Source organism: Notamacropus eugenii, chromosome 3 (genome assembly GCF_028372415.1).
Source record: "Notamacropus eugenii isolate mMacEug1 chromosome 3, mMacEug1.pri_v2, whole genome shotgun sequence".
Classification (NCBI taxonomy): domain Eukaryota; kingdom Metazoa; phylum Chordata; class Mammalia; order Diprotodontia; family Macropodidae; genus Notamacropus; species Notamacropus eugenii.
This window is the reverse complement of record NC_092874.1, coordinates 294017308-294035447: the sequence shown is the minus strand read 5'-3', so window position 1 is coordinate 294035447 and position 18140 is coordinate 294017308. Positions and strand designations below refer to the sequence as shown.

The window sequence follows — 18140 nt, the reverse complement described above, 5'->3', positions numbered from 1 at the left end:
AGGGGCCTTAGAACAGAGAAGGTCAGGGCTGTGAGGGGCCTTAGAACAGAGAAGGTCAGGGCTGTGAGGGGCCTTAGAACAGGGGATGTCCAAGCTGAGATGGACCTGAGATATTCCATAACTCCAACCTCTCCCAGTTGAACAGATTGATAGATTAAGGCCCAGAGACACTCATGGAATGATGACTTGGAATCCTACTGTGCAGCTCTATTATCTGCCCTCCAAACCACACACATTTATTTGGTGATCACTTTTTAACCTTTGCTTTCCCACTCTTAAGAAGCTCACTATAACATTATTCCCTTGCTGGGCTGTGTTAATCATGGGAAAGTTCTTCCTTGCAATGGCCTTCAATCATCCCTTAAATTTCCACCCACTGAGCTAAACTCTCCCACTTGCAGCAGCTAAGAGTAAACATAATCCCCCTTCCTCAGGCCTGTCCTTGTAGTTGAGCATTCCCAACAGGACTGCTTAGTAAGAAGGTTCTAGAAGGGGCAACTGTGCTTCAGGAACGTGACTTATTGGATGACCTCCAAGTTCTTCTCCTACTCTGAGATCCTGTGATGGTTCTGAGTCTCTCACAAGGCATCTCTTCTCTGGGCTAAGTGCCCACTAAGCCTTTAAGTACTCTCCCCATTACATCCACCTTGGTAGGGCTGAGGACCCAAAGGAAAAAGAACTCCTTCTTAATGCAATAAGATAGTAGTGTAGCTTCCCACAGGGTAGTGTGGGGGATCTTATCCCTTTTTGTCCCTTTATATCTCCCCCGGCTCAAGCTGCTCTGTGGTAAGGGAGGAAGAACACTTGGATGACCATAGAGGCACCAATTATACCTTCCATCAAGATGAAAGATCTCAATACCTTCTCTGTAGGTCCTCTGGGCCATACAATCTACCCTACCACTATGCCCTCTGGATACCTGGTTACTGATCTATTGATCTGATCTATTGCTAATCCTGATGACCCCTGAACCTTTTCATCTGAACTCATCTCTGACCTTCCCTGTTCTAAGCTCCCTCCGAGCCCTGATATCCTTTGTTCTAAAGCCCCTCCCAGCTCTGACATCCCCTGTTCACCTGAAGCTTAACTCCTTTTTATGTATAAACTTTTCCTTTAAAATGTGAGCTCATTCAGAGCAGAAACTGTCTTGATTTTCTTCCTGTATCCTCCAGAAGGCTTTGAACATAGTAAGTGTTTAATAATTTTTTTTTATTCATTCATTCATTTCTTATTCCCAGGCCAGTAGGGTTAGAGGAGAGGACCTGAAGTTGGAAGTTATAAGAGACCTTAAGAAGGTCATCAAATCCATTTTCTCTCATCAATCACTCAGTAATTGAGTCCTAGGCAGGATAAGTAACCTGTCCAATACCACACAGTTACTGAGTAGCAGTGCCAGGATTTGAACCCAGGTTCTCTGACTCCCAATCTAGCACTTTGACTGCACCAGGCTGTTTCTAAAAAGTCAGTCTCAGGGAAATGAGCCATGGAAGAGTGTAGAGAGCCCCTTCCTTCCACCTTCTCAGACCCAGGATAGAACTGTGTCCCTGGAGTTACCTTCCTGTGATTGCCAGGAAATCTCAGAACTCCACAGGCTAGAATGTCCTCCAGATGTCATGGCCCTCACTCGGGCCACATAGAGGTTGTCAGAAATGAGGTGGTCATGCCCAAGGGAAACTGGAGACATGGAGGAGTACATTGTAGAAGCTTCCTGTTGATGGATTGAAAAGAAAGGTCAGATCAATGCTGCTGCAGTAGGTGGGGGGTGGGGGGGAAGTAAGGAAGAGAGAGGTTCCTTGAATGGTTGGGGCTGAGCTGGTCTCACCAGGCCATCTTCCATACCTCCCATGACTCCCATTGTCTCTTGTAAGCCACATGGAACTTCAGCCCCCCGAGGGATGACTGGAGGCTCTGGGTCCAACTTTGGGGCATTGTCCATGAAAGCAGGAAGTTTTTGGTTCCGTTTTCCATAACCTTGAGATTCTCTGGGGTGGGAGGCCGAACTGGAAGTGAGGAGTGGGAGAAAGTGATTATTTCCATGACTTGTTTTGAGGACACAACAAAATACCTAAAGCTGCCCTTCTTGTGAACAAAGAACTGGAAACAATGTCAATGATGCCCACTGGCTGGGGAAAGGTCACACTAATCACATTTCATAGACACAAGGAGTTATCACTGTGCTAAAAGACAGGATGAGTATATCACAAACTGAGAAGTGTTGGGAGACTTAGAACAGGACTTACATGGCAAAATAAACATACCTGAGAAAACAGCATACCCAAAGTGATGGCAACAAGAGAAATGGAAGAAAGGAAATTAAAAACAAATGAATAGACATGAAACTAAATGAAAAGGCATGAAACTTGGCCCCAGAGAAGAGGTAAAAAAAGAAATGTGCCTCCTCCTCTTTGCAGATGAGGAGGACTATGGGTGTGAAATATGGCATATGCTGTCAGACTCAGATGATTTGATGATTAGTTTGCTGAACAGTTTTTCTTTTTCTTCTTGTTTTAAAAATTCCTCATAAGAGCAGATGATTTCTTGGGGAGGAGAGGAAGGGAAGGATATCTTCAAAAATGAGGATAAGGTTAAAATAAAAAATACAAGTTCTTTTTTTTTCTTCAAAAGAACTGGGTGGAATGAAAAGAAGATTCACTAAGTTCTTCCCCCTAAACTTTTAATTCAGCCCGAGGGCTAGCGTGAGAAATCCAGTTTGAGGAGTGGCCCTTTCTCTGTTCCCTGGAGGCTGTCATCAATCAAATGAAAGTCTGGGAGGGTGGGGTGCTCTCAGTCAATGAACAGCCATGATTTCAATTCAATAATCTTGGGGACAGGTCTCTTCCAACTCTAAGTTTGGTGCTATGATGCTAGGAAACTCATCCTAAGGGATTAGTGATCATTATTAATGAGCATGTCGTTCTCTGAGGTTATAAGTGTGATTTTTACCCAAGGCCTTTAACCTGAAGACAGGTTAATGGCACCAAGCTTGAAAGGTACGTATCTTTTACTCACTACAACTCAACCAGCGGGCATACAAAACCACCCCCATTCTCAGTCCTGCTCCTCACATCCCAGCTCCCTTTAGGGCCTTCCCATTTCAATCATATCTACCCCAGAGAAGGAGTTCATTCCTCTCTCTATCTTTGCCCCACTCACTGTTTTGGGACAGGTTGATGCTGAGCTGGGCCTCCAGTGGTTGATCTGCCTTGAAGCTAAAGATGTCCACCTGACTTAGAACAAAAATATTCTGACGGATGAAGCAAGTCTTGGGTATGCAGGATTGGAACCGGCAGGTGGGCAAGGAGGTGTTCCACGCAGGGTCACAGAAGACTTGTTCTGGCATCTCTTTACTGTTAAAAAGAGGACATCAATGATCTGGGAGTCCAGCTGATGACTTCTCAATTACGAGAAGCTGAGACTGTGTCCAGGACACTAGACAGAGACATCAGGGGCTGTCTTTTACCTTTGTTTATATCCCCAGCACTTAGTAGGTACTTAATAAATGTTTTTTTGACTAACTGAATGTGAAAAATTAGAAGGGACACATGGAATCAGGTTCAGAGACCACTCAGTCCCAGATCCTGTCTCTAATAGGAGTAGACACATGGTAGAAACATCTGATCATCTTCCCCAAATTAATCAGACTTTAAGAGTAGGAAAATCCTTGGTTTCCCTCTGAGATATATTTAGGAATTCTCTCTTTTCTCAGAATCTATGGTATTGTGGAATGAGCACTGGTTTGGGAATCACACCCATGGGTTTAATGCCCTATCTGATGCCTACTGCCTGTGTGGCCTTGAACCAGTCACAATCTCAGTTTCACTTTATTCCTATAGATGACCTGTGAGGTCCCTGTCAACTTTACTTCTGGATTCTATGATCCTTTCTTCAAGTGGCTTATGAGGATTATAAGAATATCCTCCATCAACACTACCACCAATGGAAAGAGCTGTTTCCCTGCCCACCCACTTTTAAAGTGCTTTGAGAAGAGCCTTGGGGTGTTTTACATAAACTAACTCAGATGCCCTAGAGAAATATGGGAAATGGGAAAATGGGAAAAGAGTAGGAGTACTTTTGTGAATTCTTTAAAAATTCAGGAAAAGGTACTATTGAGGGGAATGTATGCTATTCAGGTGCTCAAAGAGGAAATCAAATTGAAATTTATGATTCTATATGGTAGATGTGATCAAGGCTGGGGTAAAGATGATCAAGGATCAAAAAACCCTCGTTTCTGTTCCCTTGAAAGTAGATTCAACAATGTTTTAAAAATCAAACTAAAAAAATATTATAATTATTTCTCATGAATGTGTTTGTCCTTCATTGCCGAAGAAGACCATGCCATCAGAGAAATAATGACATGACTTGCACTTGACTCTGTTTTGAGTGAGGGAGGGCTGTAAAGGTCCCCAGCCTCACTTCTCCTCTAAGCCATCTGAATCCAGTGCGCAGATATTCATCAGGATGCCTGGAGATGACCCAGGATGAGGCAATTGGGGTTAAGTGACTTGCCCAAGGTCACACAGCTAGTGATTGTCAAATGTTTGAGATGTTGGAGGTGAGATTTGAACTCAGGTCCTCCTGACTCCTGCAGTGGTGCTCTATCCACTGCACCACCTAGCTGCTCCAATTATAAGTATTATTATTATTCTTCAAAGAGATGACTCTTCAGTCATTTTTCAGTCATCTCTGACTCTTGATGATCCAATTTGGGGTTTTCTTGGCAAAGATACTGGAGTGGTTAGCCATTTTCTTCTCCAGCTCACTTTAGCATTTTAGCAAATCCAAACAGTAACCTTCTCTCACCCTTCTGGGGCACAGTATCTCCTAAGAGATCTCTTCTCAATTTAGACCTTTTCTCTCTCTCTTCTATTCCTCTCCAAATTCCCTCCATCCTAGACCTGGCCCTGGCCCTGGAAGAGAAATACCTTCCTTCCTCTTCCCTCTGGAACATGGGGGGCTCAGATACTCACGCATACTTTTGGCGGTAAAGAGTCAGATTGACATAGCTTTGGGCATCGGCGAGCTCCTCCCACTGGCAGATAATCCTAGTCAGGAAGTCATTATGGCAATTTAGAGTCTGAAGGGGAATGTTTTCTGAGAATCAAAAGGAAAAGAAGACTGTTCACTACTTTCTCACCCACTATTGCATTCACAGCATAACCCCTTCTTGTCACTGCCATTACCAAGGATCTCTTCCATGCTTGTCAGTTCTGTCTACATTCATTAATGTACATTTCGTCCCTTCTGACTGAATGGAAACTCCCTGTGGGTAAGGATTGTTTCATTGTTCCCAGTGTCTAACACAGTGCCTGGACAAGTAGTAGGGGTTTAATAAATGCTTATTGATTGAATGGCTACAAGAGCAGTCAGTTAGTCAGCAAGCATTTATTAAGTGCCTACTATGTGCCAAACACTCTGATAAGCTTTTGGGAATACCAAAAAAAAAAAAAAAAGTGAGTCTCTTCTCCCAAGGAATTCATTGTCAGGCCTCTTCCAGAATTCTCTAAAAACTTCTGATTTCCAGGTTGATAAACTTCTTTAGAGAGGACTATGGGTCTCCGAGGATGCTGAGGCTACTTACTCTCCTGTGCTACAGTGTCTTTGACATTACAACCCCTTTCCTTAGTTCTTTTTCCCTGGAGCCTCAGGAGAGCATACCCTGATAAGGAAGCCAAATGGTTATGGAATCATTATCTCTGCCCATCTCCTTTTCACCTTTCCAGGAATATCTGGGAAAATTTCCAGGAATTATGAAATGCAGACATCAAACATATTCTACATAATCTCCTTGAGATTAAAGGAAATGGGTAGGGGAAAGGTACATCCCCTGGAATGTACCTAATGGTCAGACCACTTACCTCTCCATGGCCGCCCAACCTGGGAACTCTGCCCAGGCTCTGGCAGGGACATGGCAGAAGGGAGGGCAGACAGAACGAAACACATGGGCACACACTCACGCAGTCACACACACACGTACACACATAAACACACACATAAGATTTGTTCTGGGAAGAATGAAACATAAAGGAGAAATGGAAAATGAGCAAAGACTGGCAAAAAAGGTATCTTATATCAAAGCATCACAGGATTTAGAGATGGGAGGGACCTGAGAGAAGAGGATGTCAGAGCTGAGAGGGGTCTTAGAACAGGGAATGTCAGGGCTGGGAGGGGCCTGAAATGTGGAATATCAAAAGTGGGAAGACCCTTAGAAGACAGACAAAATGTCAGAGACAGAAGGAGCCTTTGAGACCATCCAATTTCCTCATTTTCCAGATGGAAAAACAGTCCTAGAGAGGTGAGGTGATTGATGAAGACCATGAAATCAATGAACAAACATTTGGCACCTCCTGTATGCCAGGTTCTGTTCTAGGTGATAGGAATAAGGACAAACAAGAACCAGTCCTTGCCTTTGGGGAATGTACATAATATTGGGGGAGTTAAACAGCAAAGACCCCAGACTCTAAATCCAATGAGCAGAGCTAGGGATGGGGGAGACAGGGAAGGAGAGGAGGAATGAAAAGGGAGGTCATAGAGACTGGTAAGTAAATCTCCCCAAGTAAGAGGAAGGGAAAGGAGTAGAAAAGTCTGACCTTGGATGTCACTCTCTGCAGAGGCCCAGGATACAGCCAGAAGAATGTTGAAGAGCCCCCTCCATGCCCCTTCCATCTTTAGGGCCCAGCTGCTCCAGGATGACCCGAGAAGGACAGTCCCTGTCCTAGGGCTCAGCTGGAGGCTAGGGTCACCTTCTTGCTCACAGCATGTCCTCTTCTCTCATGGGGACTCACAGGATGGATTCCATTTCCTTGGGATTCTGGTTCATTTCCCCAGGGCAGAAACCAGCTGCTGTGACCATAAAGCCTGAATAGGAAGAAGTTAGTTGTGGGCAAGGCCCTACTTGAGTCTTCTCTGCAGCTGCAGAGAACAGGGAGGGAAGAGAAAAACTTGCTGTGATCTAAGACACCCAACCCCCTTCCCCACTCCCCCCGACCCCCCCAAACCAGATGGATCTAGGCTCTGCAATAAAGACCATTTTCTCCTCCACACTGGGATAAGCTATGAGAGTGTAACAATGGGAACAGCCAACATTTCTGCAGCCCTGGGGCTGAGTGAGTCTGTGGCTTCCCAGTATCATACTTGCTAGTATCAGAGGTGATATTTGAACACAGGTGTTCCTGAATTTCAGGCCACCATCATTCTAGACCCTGCCTCACAACTGAATTGGAAATCTAACTGGATTCAAATTCTGATCTTGTTGCTTATTGGCTATGTGACCTAGAGCAAATTTCTTAATCTCTCTGACCTTCAGTATACAACTCTATAATATGAAGGAATTAGATTAGATAATCTCAAAAGTTCTCTAAACCTATAATCCTGCAATCCTACAAGAGAAACACATTAGAGAGATGGTAGAAAGGGTCTAGTGCTAGTAACAAGGTCTAGAATTGTTAGAGCTGGTTCAGGTGTGAAAGAATTCACTTAGACAATTTTCTCCTAACCAAGGGGAGCTTTACTGATGCAAAAGCAGCGGGCTAGCCCTGAAAGAAGGACTAGCACTTTACTCAGGGATCGGGGCTTGCTTTCATAAGAACAGGATAAGGGAGACAGGGGAAAATTCATGATGCAGGATGAGGGAGACAAGGAATTTGGGGGTCTAGGATAAGGGGGAAGTTTTATGGTATTCTAAGAAAAGGGAGAGAGACTTTAGGATGCCCTCAAGCTCAGGAGGGGCCTCACAAGGTACTGAAAAAGCAACCTTTAGGGCACCTTTGTACCCACACCACTAAGAGGAACAGTCATGCCAATTTCTGTGATAATTTAAGGTTTCCAAAATATTTCCCTCAAGACAACTCTGATAATGTGCATTCTTTTAAAACTGAGGCTAAATGAATGAACCAGACCAGGAGAACAATTGACCTTATAACAACACTATAAAGAATTTAAAACTTTGAAAGATTTAATAATTCAGACCAATGCATTGACTGACCGTGATTCCATAGCACTGATGATAAAATCAGCTCCCCATCCCCCGACAGAGAAAGGATGGACTCGGGGCGGAGTGAGGCAGACATTTTTGCACATGCTCAATGTGCCAGATGCTGCATATTTGTTGGGGGGGGGGGTTGCTTTCCTTTCCCATCCTTACCCCCACCAAAGGGAGAGGAGAGGATAAGATTGAGAAGGAAAGAAAATACATGCTATTTTTTTTAATTAATAAAAAATAAAATCACACAATAATAATATGATACAAATTATATAAGTATATTCCCCATGTTACATATGAGGAGACTGAGAGATTCACTTTAAAGAACCACAGCTCATGTTAGAGGCACTATTTAAACTCAAGTTAAGACACCTGAGTTCTGCTCTTGCTCCTGACAATGTACAGTAGAAAGGGAGCTGGATTTGGAGCCACAGAATTTTGGTTCAGATCCTACACTTGTCATTCATTTACTATTTTTGTGATATTGGGCAAATCACATGACTTCTCTGTGACTCAGTTTCCTCATCTGTAAAATGAATGGGTTGAATTGAATGTCTCCAGAGGTTCCTTCCAGCTCTAGAGCTATGAATCTATGAGCGTTAACTGTGCTTGCTGATAGCTTTGAGACCTTGAGCAAATCACTTCCCTTTTCCTGAGTGTGTTTCCCTATCTATCAAGTGAGAAAGTTGGACCAGAGGACCTTTATGGTCAATTTAACTCAACAATTAATTCTCAATTAACTCAATTACACATATACATGTACATATACCCATAACTCAAAACAACAGTTATCTCAACAATAATTTAAAAAAATGTACATTTAAGCAGCACCTACTGTCTCTTGGGTAAGGTATTCCACTAGTCAGGATAAAAAGACAAAAAGAGGTTTCATCCTACACATCCTACATGAAGATGGGGACAGGGAGGCACTGCATGTACATAAATATATAAATAATACATTTGAAGAGAGAAAAGTAAAACTGAAGAGAAGAGGTGGATCAAAGAAGACTTCCCAGAGGAGAGAAACCTGATCTAAGCCTTGAAGGAACTTAAGAATCCTGAAAAGGAGAGATAAACACAAATTCCAGTAGTGGAGGATTAAATAAATGTTTATCACATTGGCTTTAGGTAAATTGGGCTTGGTGCTAGGGTTGCAGAGATAAAACAAAGCACCCAAGAAGTTTGCAGTCTGGTAGCAATGAGACGAAGGAAAGGGTTGTTACATGACAACTTGTGACAACATGATAGGGAAGAATCAAGCTGCGGTTTAAGAATTTAAGATACAAGAGATTACTTGTAACTGTAGGAGAAGGGAAGATTCCAGAGATTGTCACTTTCCTTTCTGAATGTTCAAAACCATCCCTTTATATGGACAAGAATTTATCAGAAATATAAGCAGAGCTCATTGGCATATGTCAGAGAGAGGGAGAGAAGGACAGAGAGAGAGAAAGAGAGAGGGAGGGAGGGAGAGATTACTTGTGATCTACTTTATATAAGAAAAGAATTGATAGCAAATGAACTGCTGGAAAGAAAGGACTTCAGAGTTCACCTAATCTAATAATTACCCAGACAAATACTCTTTACAGCAAATGGTTGTCCAGCCGTCAAAGCAAAACTTTGAAGGATGGGAAATTCAAGCAAAACTGTTTTTTTCCACTTATAGACTTATTCTTGTTTTCAGGAAATTATTTCTCAGACAGAGCTAAAAATCTGTTTCCCTGAGGGTTCCAGATCCTCCTCATCACCTGACAACAGCTAGAAACATTTAAAATAAATTAGAGAAATGAAAACAACCAAGTGAAGGGAATGCAAAGAAATTCCACGAAGAGTTTGCCACATAACCAAATAAAACCTGCATGTGGACTGAGGAAATGAGGAAGCAGGGAAAAACTCCTACTACAAGAAAGAAATCGTATGAGTGTAGGAATTGAGTGAACCATAGAGACTTTATCTTGTATGATGTCCTTCTGGATCTAGCTCGGTTCCCTTTTCATTCGATCTAGTCAAATTTCTGCCTTAGGAGAAAACTTTGTTCTATCTTGGAAATTGTAAGAAAACATTTTTTGCATTGTTTGAACCTAACCCTGTGTAAATGAGGAGGACCACCTCTACCTGCTGCTTGGAGACTTTAACTAAGGACCTTGGTTATGCTGACTAGAAACCCAATTAGATCTGAAGATTGCTACAAGGAGTTTTCTCATAATTATGTATCTCAAGCAATTCATGTGTCTTATCTGAAAATTGGCCCCTACGGGTCAATCAGTTACCATTCCTATGTTCCTTTGACTGAATACAGACACAAAGGGGGAGTGGAACATGTTTTTTTCTGAATTCAGATAATTGCATCTGCTCACTCTTCCCCTCCCAACTCGGGAAGTACCTAATTTTTCCTCCAATTAGAAATCAGAATACCTAATTTTGTATACTGGTTAATTGTTTTTTTTTTTAAGTTAATTGGTTTTATTTAATTGTTTTCGATAGATAAAAATCTGTCTCACTGTATTTAGGGTCTTTGGACTGATTGGGGAGTCCACTGACTCATTTATTCTGCCTGTTTTGCTCCTAAATTGTATAGTTGGATTGTTTCTTTAGTTATTTATCCCCCACAGTTTTTGCCAAGCCAAGCTAAGTTGAGTCAGAATTCTGACCCTAGGGACAGTGGCTTTTCAGAAAAAAACTTCCTAGAGTACTCCTGTTAATCTTTCACTAAGGGAACTTTTCATGGAAAACTGACCCTTCCCCAACTCAGACTCCAGTTTTCAATCCCAAATTTTTCAGAGCTATAATAAAATTTAGGTTTAAATTTAGATTTAGCTCAGAGACTCACCTGTGACCCCCTCTCTTACTAGGGATCCCCTTTCACCCTCCCATTCCAGCTCAGAGATTCCCCCTTCTGACCCTTATTCCAGATCAGAGACCCCTTTAGATCTGTTCCCCTTCCCAGCTTGGCTGATCCCTATCCCAACAGAGATGCCCTTCTGACTCCCACCCCAGCTCCGAAACCCTGCCTCTCTGACCCTGTAAACCCCTCTCATCTCAGATCAGTCCTCCAAATAAAGGTGCTAGAAAGCATTTAGCACAGACCTGGCTAATTTGATTCTTTTCCTTATTACAAACTGAAAAAAACAAGACTGGCAAGTATGTGTTTGTCTAATCATTTTGTCTGTGTTTTTGTTTCTTTGTAAAATATGGGAAAATCTTTGTCTTGCATTGTGTTTAGTGTTGTTTGTAGTTTCTGCTACCTTGAAAGATTTCTAAGGGGAGAATGCAGCCAGCCAGAAAGACTACAAAAAAGCCATAGTCAAAGAGTTTTGAATGGTGGGTAAATTGATAAAGTTTTGTACTTGAAACAGCTCTCCCAGATGCCATAAACTCTGTCTGAGCAAGCAGACTAATTTGTGTTACTAACACCCATTTTCAGCTTTCTGTAGATTAGATTTTTTTAAATGCAAGATATTTTTCTCTGTCATTTCAGCCCTAGCCATGTTGGGATTACAAAGATAAAGTCAGATAATCGAAGAAAGGAAAACTTTTGCTTAGTTGGTAGAACTGCTAAAAACATCTTAGGAGATTTTGTAAATTTGGAGATTAAGGAGTTTGGAGACTAATCATTTTAAGAGTGCAGGGGAGAATTCCTGGGACTTTGAGTAATTCCATAAACTCATCCCCTTCTCTTTGTCCCACATGATAAGCACTTAGCAGAAGCTTGACATATACAGAAATATCTACACTCTACAGAGTATAGAATTTGTTTTAAGGAAAAATAAGAATTAAATTCTGTAAAAATTTCAGGTGCAAATAAGGCTTAACTCACTTTTCCCCTGAAGACTGACAAACTTATCGTTTTAGTGCATTGAAGGAAGATAGCTAGGTTGAAAGTAATCTCAGAGTGAGGAAAAAAGAATAGGTATTTGGTTTACATTTTAGAGCTGCCTCTTGTTAATCTTTTCTTGACCATGAAAAGAGAAAATCTTATTTAAATCAGGAGCAATTTAAAAATGAACAAAATTTAATTAAGGAATGCAAATGATGATTTAAACTGAAGAGGGATCCCTCTTCAGACAAGGGACTGCTGGTCTCAGAAAATTTATTACCTGTGTGATCTAAGCAACTTATCTCTGCTTGCTTCAGTTTCCTGATCTGTGAAGGGGAAAATACTAATGGTATCTACTTCCCAGGGTTGTTAGGAAGTTCAGAATAATATAATGATTGTGAAATGCTTACATCAAGGGGAGTGACTGACATATGGCAAGCACTACATAGATGTTGATTATTGTTATCATTTCTTTCATTGGATAGGATTGTTCCATGGAATAGCTAGATGGTGTAGTAGATGGAATTCTGGGCCTGCAGTCAGGAGGATTCATCTTTCTGAGTTCAAATATGGTCTCAGACACTAGCTGTGTGACTCTAGGCAAGTCACTTATCCCTATTTGCCCTGTAAAACGAGCTGGAGAAGGAAAGGGCAAACTACTTCAGTATCTTGGCCAAGAAAACTCCAAATGAGATCATAAAGAGTTGGACATAACTGAAAAGACTGAAAAAAATTGTTCCATATTTGATAACTCTATGCCAGGTTTTAGTAGAAAATCCCAAAGGGAGAAAGATTAATGATTTTCTATGTAAGATAACTTGGAAATGCATTTGCATCATCTGACTCATACTCAGTTTGTTTCATGATTTAAATATGCGGTATCATGTATATTATTATACTTCTAAATTCTCTTATATTGTAAAATCTGGGAAATCCTTGTATTCAATATAAAAGTCTTCTAACTTTAGAAAGAAATAAAAGGGCCAGGGGATAGGGTAGGGGGAGAGATTAAGGGAGGGACTTTTAGAAGGGTGAGTAGGTTAAGGAATAGGAGGACAAAGTAGTAGGTAAAAATAAAGCAGAGAAATGAGGAGGAATAGTGTAAACATAATGTGAAAGATAGTGAGAAAAAATAGGAAGGAGGAAAATATACAACAAGGAATTGTAGCTTAGAATGTGAATGGGATGAATTTACCCATAAAATGGAAATAGATAGCAGATTAAAAATGTGAATTCAACAACTATTTGCTTTCAAGAAACATTATAAAAAAATGAGAGATACACACAAAGATAAAATAAAAGGCAGGAGTAGAATATAGTATATAAAAAAAAGTGGGGATAGTAATCATGATCTCAGACAAAGTTAAAGTTAAAATAGATATAATCAAAAGTGAAAAATAGAGAAACCAGACTATGTGTCAGCAATATTATTCAATGATGTTTTAGACTATTTTAAATGCTTAGTATAAAATATCTGAGCTTATACCTACCAAAATAGACACAGGAAATATCTGAACATAAACATAAAATACTTTTATATAAATAATTGAACTTATAATTGAACTAAATAACTTAATTTTTATTGTTCATGATATAGTCAATATAATTTTTAAAATGACAATTTTACCTAACTAATCTATTCAATGTCATTGCAATTAAATTGCTAAAAATTATTTTACTGAGTTAGAAAAAATACAATATTGATTTGGAAGAACAAAAGAAAAACATAGAAAGACTTGGGCTTATGAAGGAAGATGCTATCTACCTTCAAGAAACAGATGATAGAAGGAAATAAGCATAGTATGTATGATCTTACACACATGTATATAAGAGTATATGTGTATATATGTGTCTGTTTTTAGATATCTATGTATATATGTATATATCCCTGCTTAATTGTAGACTTCTTTAGGGTGGGGGTGAGGAAGGAGGAAAAAAATACAAAGGAAAAGGTGCACAGCAGAGAGCAAAAGAAAGCCGACAAAGAAGCAAAGAAAAGCTGGGTAGCTTTGAAAATAATGTGTTGCATTTATTACATAGATTTTCTTGAAAAGAAAATTTGTTATTTTATATTGAATCTTCTTTTATGGTCTATTGTGTACATGGCAATTTTTTTTTCTTTTCTCATTTTGTATTTAAGTTTAAAATAAAAAAATACAAAAAACCTAGATATTTGAAAACTTAAATATTTGCTGGAGGATATTTTGTCTTAAAACATAATAATAAGTTTACTATAACAAATAGTGAGTTTTCATTTGAAAATTTGGGGCTATCACTTGTAAAAATTATGAAAATGTGTAGGGTAATTTAAAACTGTAACTTGAATACATTAATATGAGTCAGTTATCAACTTTGTGTTGCGTGTCTGAAACCCCAGAATGAGGCTAGTTTTAATTCATAAGTAAAGGACGAATGAAATGCAACTGTTAGGGAAATATGAGAAGTGAATACTATTCAAAGCCCTAAGTTGTGGTTAGTGGAATTTTGCTATTTGAGGTAAAAACCTTTGAGTTTATAATTTGCTATTGTTTTGAGTTTTGATTACAGAAATAGTTGTCTGAATTGTCATGAAACCAATAATAGAAAATGACATGTGTTGCAGTCTGAGAACTGCTACAGATGGATATCTGTCCCTATGAAAGATTCAACCATTCTGGAAAGGAATTTGGAATTATATGAGAAAAGTTGCTAAGCTCTTCAGATATATTGACCCAGTGATGCCACTAGTGAATCTCTGACTCAAGAAGGTTGTTGACCACACAAAAGATCCCAATAATGTTCATAGCAGCACCATTTGTGATGTGTATAATAGTTGGGGAATGGCAGGGCAAAAGAATGATCTATAAACATAACGGAATAAGAAATTACAAATATGAAGCATTCCTAGAGACAGGAAAAGGCTTGTAAGAAATAATACAGAAAGAAGAAAACAGGGTCAGAAGAACAAGATACAAAATGACTAGAACAAGTCAAAATAAAGGTGACAAGTATTGTTCACCTTCTACTTATGTGTCAGGCACTGTGCTAAAGGCTGAGGATACAAAGAAAAGCAAAAAACAAAAACAGAACAAAAAAAATAGTTCCTGCCCTCAAGGAGATCACAGTCTAATGGAAGGGACAGCATGAAAATGTCCAGATACAAACAAAATATAGATAGAATGAAATGGAGATAATCTTAGAGAGAAAGCAGGAGGATTGAGGAGATTTCCCCCCAAAAAATGCTTCTTACATAATATTGGATTTTAGCTCAACTTGATGGAAGCCAGAAGGCAGAAATGAAGAGAAAGCGAGTTCCAGGCATGAGGGATGGCCAGTGAAAATGCCCAGAGATGAGCATTTATAACAATATGAATTTTAACACCATAGAGTCAACATGTAACATAACTCCGGTCCTAGAGAATAGTTCATCTTAGCACTATACTATCAATGTTAAAGGATTCATCACTACTTTCTATCAGCAATCGATAAATGACCTGTTCTTCAGGGACAGTACTTTGAAAGAGGGTTTGTTGGGAAATGTTTGCTGTGGTAGAAACAATGGCATTGCTGTGAGGCAGTATAGTTCACGGAAAGAGTCCTGACAAGGTTTCAAATTCTGTATCTGGTACTTTCTTCCTGTTACTTTGTATTCTTTCAGGCAATCGACTAAGCTTTCCTGGGTCTCATTTTCCTCATCTGTAAAATAAGGGGGTTGGTCTAGATGGCCTCAGAAGTCCCTTTTATTTGTACATGTTAATAATGTAGCACTTTAAGGTTTCCAAAGTGCTTTACAAAAAATTATCTCATTCTATCCTCACAATAACCCTGGAAAGTAAATGCTAGTATTATTCTTATTTTACAGATGAGGAAACTGAGGCAGACAGAGCTGAAGTGACTTGCAGGGTCACACAGCTTGTTAAATGCCTGAGGGTGGATTTGAACTCAGGTCTCCCTGACCCCAGATTCATCATTCTAGTCACTATGCTGCTGTGATGTTAATACCTTCATTTTTCTCATCTGTAAAAGGAGAGGTGGGCTAGATGCCTTTTGAAGATTCTCCTATGATCTATGACTCTTCTGTGGTCTTCTATGACCTTTCTGTGGTCTTCTATGACCTACGATCTTGAAAATACATTGAATAATAATGATGATAGTAAACTGGCTTCCCTATCCACTGGGATCCTATTTCAGTCCTCTAGAGCTAAACAAAATAAGATTAAATATTTTTCCATGTAACAACCTTTCCAACACTTAAAAGACACCTATTATGTACCCTCCTCCCCCTAAATCTTCTCTTAGCTAAGCAACTCCCAGAGGAGAAAATAATTTGGAGCTCTCCTTGGCTTGAGTCCAGGGCCATGGTAAGTACCCTAACATGGAGCCAGAAGAATATGGAAGGAATTCTTTTTATAGGGATTTGTAAGGAAGAGGATTCCATCTACACTTACACATGGGGAGTCAAACAGAGAAAAACCCTTTGCCATTTGTTACCTGAATGACCTCAGGAAAGAACCTTTCTGGGTCTTGGTTTCATCCTCTGGAAGATGAGGGGACTGGACAAGATAAACTTTCAACTCTCTTTTAGGTATAGATTTGTGATATGTATATTTTTTATTTATGTTTTATATTAGGTATTTATGTATTATATATTCATATATTATATAACATGCTTATATATTATCTATTCATATATTATATATTATTATTTCAAATTGGTTAAAGAATATATTATATGTTTTATATTTTATAAACACACACAGACATGATACAGCCCTAAATGTTCCCCCTCCTCCTCACCTTCTTCTTTTCCCTCCCTCAAGGAGATTTTTTTAAGCCAAAAGTGACCTCTGGATCTTGAGCAGGGGAATTCTCTTAATTCCACACCTCTTGCCCTGTCATAGCTCCCCATCAAGCCACAATTCATTATAATACAACACAATACAACACAACACAAGGAATGTTGATTAAGCATATACTGTGTACAAAGACCTGCGCTTGTTACTAGGACAGACACACAGTTTAAATACAATCTGGTAATAACACACACACGCACACACACACACACACACACACACACACACACACTTAATTGTAGAATATCAGACCTAGGAGATCATCTAATTAAATCCACTCATTTTACAGGTGAGGAAACTGAGGCACAGAAATGGACTGTGACTCAACCAAGGCACCCAGCAAGCTAGTGGCAGAATGAGAACAAGAGCTCAGGGGTTCAGATTCCTTGTTCACTGCTCTTTCCGCTAAACCCTACACCCTACCCTAATCCCACTGTCTTCCCTTATGGGGAAAGACTGTTGAGATTCCTGAACCGCAGACTGAGTCTTTATGATCAGGTTCTCAAAAAGATCTAGGATGAGGGCAATCCAGCCTGGCACCTCTTTCAACATTTCTCCAGGCATGCCATGTCCCAGGTGGTGCCTCACCTTCCCTAAATCCCAAGAAATAGAAAATACCCATCCTAATTTTCCCTCAGCCTTCACTTCTTACCCTCCCCTCAGGTATCACCTCCTAGGGCCACCCATCTACAGTTCAAGCCATAAAATTCCAAAACCCAACATTCTACCTGTTCTGGAGTTGAGAAGCCGGCCATCTGACAAAGTCGAACCCAGAGAGACTGACTGCCTTGGAACTTCCTATTTCTCTGATACTTAATCCCCTGACTTGGGGCGGTTTGGAAACTGATAGGCAGGAGGGGAAGAGAGGAAGTCGTAATTTTGCAGAAGCTTTGTTTCCGAAAAACTTTTTTTTTTTTGGTAATCAACGTAGAGTTATGACGGGGAAAAGCAAAGTGGGTGGTTTTTTTGTTATTGTTTATTTTGTCACTCTCTCTCCCTTTTTTTTCCTTTTCTGGAAGTAAAAGATAAAATTGACTTTTCAGAATAACCAATATTCATCCATGTGTCTGACTGGCACCTAATTGGAGGTAGTATCTCATAAAAGAGCATTAGGGACTAGGGAAATTTGATAGAATTCTGGTCTTAATATTTATCAGCCTTATGACTCTAAGCAAGTCACTTAATTTTCATAAGCATCAATTTCCACATCTGCAGAATGGGAATAAATGCTGTCTATCCTGTTTTTCTCGAAGGCTGTTTTAAGGATCAAAAGCAGAAATGAATCTGAATGCGACTTGTAAAAATCAAACACTCTATTATTTGGAGGTAGAGGGGACAACCAGACATGTGATTTCAAGTGCAGAAATTCCCTCTTCCAATTCAGGACTCTACAACTTGCAGTCTTAGAGAGTTGCCAAGAGCACTGACAGGTAGTGACTTGCCCATGGTTATGCAGTCAGGGTGTTGAGGTCTTCCTTATCCCCAGGAAAACTCTAGATTACACTCTAGATGCCTC

The 18140-nt window shown here is 39.9% G+C and overlaps 1 protein-coding gene across 1 annotated transcript in view; it reads right to left on the bottom strand.

Moving 5' to 3' along the window:
- CSF2RB (colony stimulating factor 2 receptor subunit beta) overlaps window positions 1–17453 on the bottom strand; it is a 36479-nt gene extending 19026 nt beyond the window's left edge. The window contains exons 1-6 of the mRNA XM_072655943.1: window positions 17353–17453; window positions 6588–6855; window positions 4968–5091; window positions 3154–3347; window positions 1840–2000; window positions 1555–1708 (exon numbers count right to left, since the gene is read on the bottom strand). Coding sequence (XP_072512044.1) covers window positions 1555–1708; window positions 1840–2000; window positions 3154–3347; window positions 4968–5091; window positions 6588–6663 — 709 coding nt within the window. The 5' untranslated portion in view covers window positions 6664–6855; window positions 17353–17453. The remainder of the gene's footprint in view (window positions 1–1554; window positions 1709–1839; window positions 2001–3153; window positions 3348–4967; window positions 5092–6587; window positions 6856–17352) is intronic.
- Between the last annotated feature and the right edge of the window lie 687 nt (window positions 17454–18140).